Source organism: Pistacia vera, unplaced genomic scaffold, assembly GCF_008641045.1.
Source record: "Pistacia vera cultivar Batoury unplaced genomic scaffold, PisVer_v2 Contig171, whole genome shotgun sequence".
NCBI lineage: Eukaryota > Viridiplantae > Streptophyta > Magnoliopsida > Sapindales > Anacardiaceae > Pistacia > Pistacia vera.
Window position 1 is genome coordinate 835,399 of NW_022195801.1, and position 7,623 is coordinate 843,021.

Below are 7,623 nucleotides of genomic sequence, written 5' to 3' on the forward strand. Positions count from 1 at the left end.
TGATACAAACTTATATTATTATGTGACATAAATAGTATCATTTATTTCATCAACACTTTAACAAAAACACTATATTAAGAGCGACATTAAATATCAAAATACCAAACATCATCTTAATATCGAACACATCAATCAATAACCTAGTAAGTGGAAGAATAAAGATAGACTTACAAACACTTCTCATAAACTTCTCTCACAAATGCTGACGTGGCAGCTCGAAATTGGTCAACTAGCATTTGGGCAGACGGAACCCATTGTTGGGCAAGCAGGTCCCATTGCGAGCTCACCAATCATGAGTTGACATATCACGTTTGTGAGAGAAATTTAGTGAGAATGGTTTGTGAGTGTAGTATTAATGTAAGAGGAAACTATCTGCTCCAAGGAGTATAGAAGAGTCTCATGAACTATCACAGGTTTATGAGGATTTTGAATGGAATATATCTCTAAGGTTTATACCACCTACAAAGAGGTATATAGGGGAGTCTAGACGATTTTGTCTATAGATCTGGTATAATAATGCCATGTACTGAAGGTTTATGTTAGAGGATTGGATACTCTGATCAATCTTCTTAGTATCAGAGCCTTGCATAATGGACATTGAAGCAAAAGCCTAGATATGTCATCAACTTAGAGAATACTAATATGTCATCGACGTAGACCATGCAAATCTGATGTAGGTCTTCAAAGATTTCATCTATCATCTTTTGGAAGATTTTAGGTGCATTCTTAAGCCCATTGCGGGGCCTCAGCACACCCTCAAAGTAGTATGAATAAAGGCAAAAAAATAATGTGAAGTTGCAAGATGACATTCAACTTTGCATAGCTACCAAGTGTCACAAGACTAGAGTTTCCACGTAGCCAAACAGCCTGTGCGACACCCCAACATCAAACTTGAGAGTGGATAAGCCTACACGTACCTATTCATCGGCTCAAGGTTTACTAGTTTTGTTTTGCCATGGACTCATTAGGGAAGCGATTCTAGCTCCCACCTAGTGTGTACATGGATGGTCTAATCCCTTTTTCATCATCGACTATGAAGAACAACTTCTAATGGCTCCTACACTCCCTTTTTACAGTACACCTCCCTCCTGAAAAGTCTTATGAAGCATCACTAATGTGTCAAGAGGAAACACACCTAACGTCTCTACTATCACACCCCACGTGAATGTTTCGCAAAACCTTCAACCTCGTAGACTCTCCATACTTATTGCTGTCGTCACGACGTTGTGGAATAAGGTCGTGACACAAGAGAGGCACCTTTGGAGTTCTCAGCCATGAGCCAAAAGTGAGATAACGCGCTTGTTGTTAGTAAAAAAAGTAACATTTAATATCATACTTTAGGCTATATGGTGGGGTTGTCCACCGAACACCATGCACTGGGGTGTGTCAACTAAAGTAGTATTTATTTTTTTATTTTTCCAAGAAAATACTATTTGAGATGGACTCAAACAAGTTTAAAGTCCAAACGAGAAGTCCATTTGAGTCTTGGATATCATAAGACCTTTACTCACTACTCTTACAGAGGAAAACTGAGTTTGAAGGTATCCAAATAGTCTTTATAATTCCAAAAGCGTCTCCACTTAGGAGGGGCCCTCAACTTGTTAATAAGACTCCAATTTTTATTTCCAATAGAGTAAACAACATATTCCCACCTAAGGTTTGACAAAATCCCAAGTTGGTACCCCTGGTTACATTAATTCCAGATTCCGACCCTTAAAGTGACAGAAAGGTGTTTGATGTAACAAAAAGGGGTAAATTGGTCATCTTGCATGGATGGTGCACGTTAGTAGATCGTCGCCTCTAACAATCTACGTTAGCAAACGATGTTTCCGACGTTTTTCGCTTTTTTTCCAACAATTCTTCCACCCAAAATCACCCTTGTCACCACCATTTCAACCCCTATCCTCTTCTCTACAAAACCTTACCCGTCCCCTCATCACTCGCTGATTGCCAACCATAGTAGCCACGACACGTGACTGGTTTTTGCCAGTTTTCGACCGTTTTAAACTACGGCAACCCCAACCACCACCACCATTTGACTCCTCGCATCCTCCCCTACAAAACCCCTAACCTTCCTAGCCACGACAGCTCACCGTTTTTCGTCCACCACTTCACCAAAAACAGTCGATGAACACAAACTGGGGTTGTAGGGGTTTTATAGAGTTGGAGACGCTGGTTGCAATGGTGTCCAATTGGATTTTCACCACCGGAATCTGATAAAGAATGGAGAAACCCTAAGCCTAACGGCACCAGTGATTGGAGGGGCCAATTAGTCAGGAACCAAAGGGGTTTTGGACGAAAAACTACGGGGAAGGTGATGGAGGTGACCAGGGGGTTCGTCGTCATCGGAAATAGCCCAGATCAGGCAAAACTCAAAAGGGTGTGCAGTGACTGAGGGTGTTATTGAGATAATTTGAAAATAAAATGGTAAGTTTTATAATTCTACTAATTTAGGGGTTAAAACATAATTTATTAATTTAGGGTTAAGTGCATTATGGTAATTGCACCCTCTATACCCTAAAAATTGCTATCAGTATTATTTTAAGGGTGGGAATCTGGAATAAATGTAAGGTGGGGTACCAACTGGGATTTCGTCAAACCTTGGGTGGGAATATGTCGTTTACTCTTTCCAATATTCCATTATCCTTTTGATTTAGAGATCTATGTGTTAGTGGTCCAGAATTCTTAGCTATACGAGTTCCGGTGAACTGATCTACAAATCGTAGAGATCTTATAGAAGGAAAATTGAACAAACATTGAGGATTAAAGAGATTCCGCCATTGTCTCTAGTCTAATCACTTAGATTTTGGTATAAAGCCTAGAAACCTAATCTTGAGTGCAATTGGGACAAAGAGACGATTTTGTCTGTAGATCCGGTATAACGATGCCACATACTAATGGTCTATGTGAGAGGATTGGATAATCTGACCGATCTTCTTCGACCCTTCAATAAGTACATTTTAAGAATTTAATTATTTTTCTATATTTTTATAAATAAATATACAAACATGATATTGTATTAATATTAAGGGTGTGTTTAGTTGGGAGGTATTTGACATTATTCTTTTTTTTTTTTTCGGTAATTGGGGTGTCCGGGCCAACTTATGTAAACTTCAACTAATCCCCGGAGTCCATTGAATACCCTACAAACCCAATGAATCGGGTAAGACACAATTACGTATTGAGATATGTGGCCCCAAGGTTTGAACCTAGGAAGCCAAGGAAGAGAGCATACCTCCTTGACCACCAGGCCAACNTTTTTGGGGGGGGGGGGTAATTGGGGTGTCCGAGCCAACTTACGTAAACCTCAACTAATCTTCGGGATCTATTGAATACCCTACAAACCCAATAAACCGAGTAAGACACAATTACGTATTGAGATAGGTGACCCTAAGGTTTGAACCTAGGAAGCCAAGGAAGGGAGCACACCTCCTTGACCACCAGGCCAACTCCTTGAGGTTTTATATTAATTACATTATCATGTTTGGTTTTATATTACTTATATTATCATGTTTGGTTTTATATTACTTACATTATCATGTTTGGTTGTTAAGTAATATAAGATTCTGGTAATCTTTCAATACCAATAATAATCACTACTAGTTATATAGGTAGTAATCTGAATACCACATTTTCTTAGGTAGCTTAGAGATTACTTGGTAATCTTATTTTTATTACAATTATACCCCTTATTAATAAAATTTTAGGACAATATTGCCCTTGTTATCTAAACAATTTACAAGAAATTTCATGGACAATTTTAACCTTATATACAAGATTTTTAAGATATTATTGTCCTTGTACTTCAACCAAATTACCCAAGATCACAGCTAGATCTGGCCACTATTGCCGACCACCATTGTCGGCCACGTCTGACAGTCACTAGAATGATATACGACAGGTTGGACCTAGCCAACAATGCATCGATCTGGCTGTTTTCAATCAGATCAATGATCGAAAACGGCAACTGGTTGTAAATTCGCACAATCGGCTTGGATCTGGCTAGTAGTGCGCTATTTTGGCGACTGCTGACAGTGATGGCCGGCAATCGACAATGACTTAGGTGGGTAGGGGTGATTTTGTTAAAATTTAAACTTTTATTATGGTTAGGGTGTTTTAGCAAAATCTCAAATGTAGAGAGCTAAAAAAGTTCCATTAATAATAATAATAGTAATAATATTTAAAAAGTAAGAAAAATTTAGTAATCTATATATCATACCCATCAATTTATTCTTGACTATCAAACATATCAATATAACATACCCACTAATTTATTTTAATCCAACCTAACACATCTACCATCAATTTATTCTAATAAAACAGAACAAATTTAATATAAAATTTTATTATAATAATATATAATATTTCCCTTTAAACTTCGGTCCCATATCCAACGGGAACAAAAGAGGGGAAACAAATAAAACACAAAAAAAGAAAGCGTATCACATCACGCCTGAATGAAGCAGATGCGTTCGACAGACTACGCATAGAAATAATGTCAATCCTTAAGCCTTTATATTTTTAATCTAACCAAACAAAACACAATTCCCCATTCTCAGCTGCTTTATTATTTTTCTACGGTAACCAATTCCTGTCTCCTTTTCTTTTAATTATCCTTCAAATATTCATCTTTAGTTTCAAGAATACGATTGATTGATGTTTATAAATTCTCTTACTTTTATTGTTTGAATGCTGTAATTATCATTCTTTTATGATGTTTGCCTTTTCGTTGTATTTAGAATTCTTATTTCGTCTGTTTCTGAACAAACCCAGAAACTGGGATGAACATGAATCAATAGAAATTTACCTTCCAAGTTTACCCCTTTTAACATATATGTGGTTTGTTATTGCCTTTTTTGGAGTAGAAAATTCCACTAGCTAATTTGAATTTTAAATTTCTAAAGTTTCCAGGTTTTTTGGTTTTTGTTTTTTTGGTTTTTGTTTTTCATGTTAGGACTTGCAGAGAACACTATTATGTGCATAATTATTGTGTTGCAGCTAGACTATCTATGTTGTTGAAATTAACTTATGATTTAAGAAGATGCCCTTTCCTTGTTCCTTCATTATTGTCATATTCTTTTTGTAATTGTTTTAGGATGTACCTCACTCTTGTTTATGTTTGTTTAGTGTCATGAATGAGGTGTCCATTAGACAATATGTAAGATGGGCATTCTTGCGCTTTCCAGAAAAATGATGGTCTAATCTTGGGGGAAGTCTTACCTGCCATGCTTATTTGAGAATGAGAGATGGGGAAGTATAATTGTGATGACATAGGCTATGATAAACCCGATGGATGGTTAAAGCATTTGAGGAGCTGGGGAAACATCCATTACTCGTTTCAATTTGATAATATTTTCTTTGAGATGTTTGTTGGATGAATTCCTATTTTCCATTTGTGCTAATTATGCAAGGTTTGTAATTTTTGTAGCATTAACTCGAAAAAAAATGGGAGGTGGAAAGGACAAGAATGAGAGTGAGACCACTGACAAAGGGCTGTTTTCACATCTTTCTGGGTATGCTGTTGGACACTACCCTCCACATGGATCATATCCGCCGCAGCAATATCCAGCACAAGGATATCCTCCTCAGGGATATCCCCCACATGGATATCCTGCGCAAGGGTACCCACCGGCTGGTTATCCTCCTCCTGGTGGATACCCGCCGGCTGGTTATCCTCCTCCCAGTGGATACCCGCCGGCTGGTTATCCTCCTCCCAGTGGATACCCACCAGCTGGTTATCCTCCTCCGGCCGGATACCCACCAGCTGGTTATCCTCCCCCAGGTGGATATCCTCCAGCCGGGTACCCTCCAGCTGGTTATCCCGGGCCATCAGCTCCTTATTATCCTGGTCCATCAGCTCCACATTATCCTGGTAAATTGATAAATTTGAAAAAGAACAACTTTGATATATGTTAGTATGAATTGATTGTCATGAATCTAAGTAATAACTGGTCTTTGTGGTCCTTGATTTCTTGGTTGATAAAGGTAAAAGACAAAAAGAGGCAATATTCCCCCTGCTTTTACCTTTTATCTTGTCTTTTATGTTCTATATAAACCATAATCAAAACACCTTTCCATTTTGAATTATATAAATCTAAAAACTTATTGTATTGGAAACTTTTTTTGCAGGAAGAATTGAACAAAAAAATAAAATAAATTGTTTTGCTTCTCTCTTAACTCGTAAGAAGAGTTAAAATGCTGTTAGTTTAATACTTGCAGTTTGTTCATCATAATTTTGGTCGACTAACAATAATTACAGGACATGGATCTGGTATGGGAGCATTGCTAGCTGGTGGCGCTGCTGCAGCAGCTGCCGCTTATGGGGCTCACCATTTGACCCATGGTGCTCATCATTTTGGGCACAGGCCCTTCTTTGGCCATGGTTATGGCAAATTCAAGCATGGCAAGTTTAAGCATGGGAAGTTTGGAAAGCGGTGGAAGCATGGCATGTTTGGGAAGCACAAAGGCTTTGGGTTCAAGAGATGGAAGTAATTATTCCAGCATGTTAAACTTTTCTATCTGATTTTACTAGTATTGGCTTTGTTACATATCTGTCCTAACTAATTTAGATTGGATTCAAGGTGTCTACTCATTCATAAACACATATTGCTTTTTAATATGATTTCCATATGTTAAATATGAATTGATTGGATCTCTTGTGTAAAAGGGTGGTGTTTTTTACCTCTTTGTTAATGAACTTGGTATTGTTGCAGGAGGAAAGTAGTCCCCTGTATAGAACTCCATTAACTTGTAAGAAAGTGAGACATTTTTTTTTAGTATATGAAAGCAAGTTTGACTGTATTCGGTTCCTTTTTTTTTTTTTTTTTCTTTTGTCCGAGTCTATTAGCCTCCATTACGACTCATAATATTCTGTCTACAAGCATATTTCAGACTGGCCAATTTACATGATGTGGGTGTTATTGATGACTGATTGAATCATGTACTGCTGGTTCCAATTATATTTATGGGTGTAGGTTTAGAATTCATATTTAAAATTAGGTTGCCGTCCACCCATTTCCAATTTAACAAGAATGAAAGTAAATTGAAAAAAATAACTAGTTAATATATAATATTTCCCTTCCCTCTTTGGTATTAATTCTCAGAATGTCTCTCCGTGAGGCCTTGGTTATTTAGGTAACACTTATAAAAGGGAGTCATATGTGGATTATTTAATTAAATAGACCAAACTTGGGAAGGGTAAACAAAATAATCATCTTTAATCCCTAAGCCAACCTTATTTAGACTCTTATGTTATCATCATTTATTTGACCATTTGAATAATGTTAGGTTTACAATCCAATTTCATAATCTTCTCTTACAACCCCCAACGTGGAAGTTCATCATTGGTCAGCTCGCAAAATGTGTCTAGTTTGTTTGTATGGGTTTCGCTTGCCTATTTGCGAGCTAACTAATGACGGACTGTCATGTCGGAGATTGTGAGAGAAGGTTGTGGACCTAGTATTATTGTAATTGATTAGGTATAGATGTCCGATGACATTTAATTTCTTAAAATATACTAAAATTTTATGGATTCATGAGTATGCTAACCCAACCTTATCTTTCCCATATTAAATGGGCTGGGTTTGGGTCAGGCCCATTGGTGAGTTTATTGGTATCTGAATT

General features: G+C 37.4%; 1 protein-coding gene across 3 annotated transcripts; it reads left to right on the forward strand.

Moving 5' to 3' along the window:
* Positions 1–4,488: 4,488 nt before the first annotated feature.
* LOC116125765 (glycine-rich protein A3-like) lies at positions 4,489–6,801 on the forward strand. 3 transcript variants are annotated; one of them, XM_031411481.1, is made up of 3 exons: positions 4,489–4,580; positions 5,429–5,872; positions 6,260–6,801. In XM_031411481.1, exons 2-3 carry the CDS (start codon positions 5,446–5,448, stop codon positions 6,490–6,492), a joined length of 660 nt encoding a protein of 219 aa, XP_031267341.1. In that variant the 5' UTR covers positions 4,489–4,580; positions 5,429–5,445; the 3' UTR covers positions 6,493–6,801. The 3 variants fall into 3 exon arrangements, with proteins under 3 accessions (XP_031267341.1, XP_031267340.1, XP_031267338.1); XM_031411480.1 differs by lacking the exon at positions 4,489–4,580 and adding an exon at positions 4,818–5,335; XM_031411478.1 differs by lacking the exon at positions 4,489–4,580 and having other exon boundaries at positions 4,819–5,872.
* Positions 6,802–7,623: the final 822 nt, after the last annotated feature.

Excerpts from the sequence above, each read along its gene's own strand:
- LOC116125765 (XM_031411481.1), top strand. The coding sequence starts at position 5,446 with ATGGGAGGTGGAAAGGACAAGAATGAGAGTGAGACCACTGACAAAGGG. Across the intron at positions 5,873-6,259 it reads ATCAGCTCCACATTATCCTG|GACATGGATCTGGTATGGGA; the intron begins GTAAATTGATAA and ends CAATAATTACAG.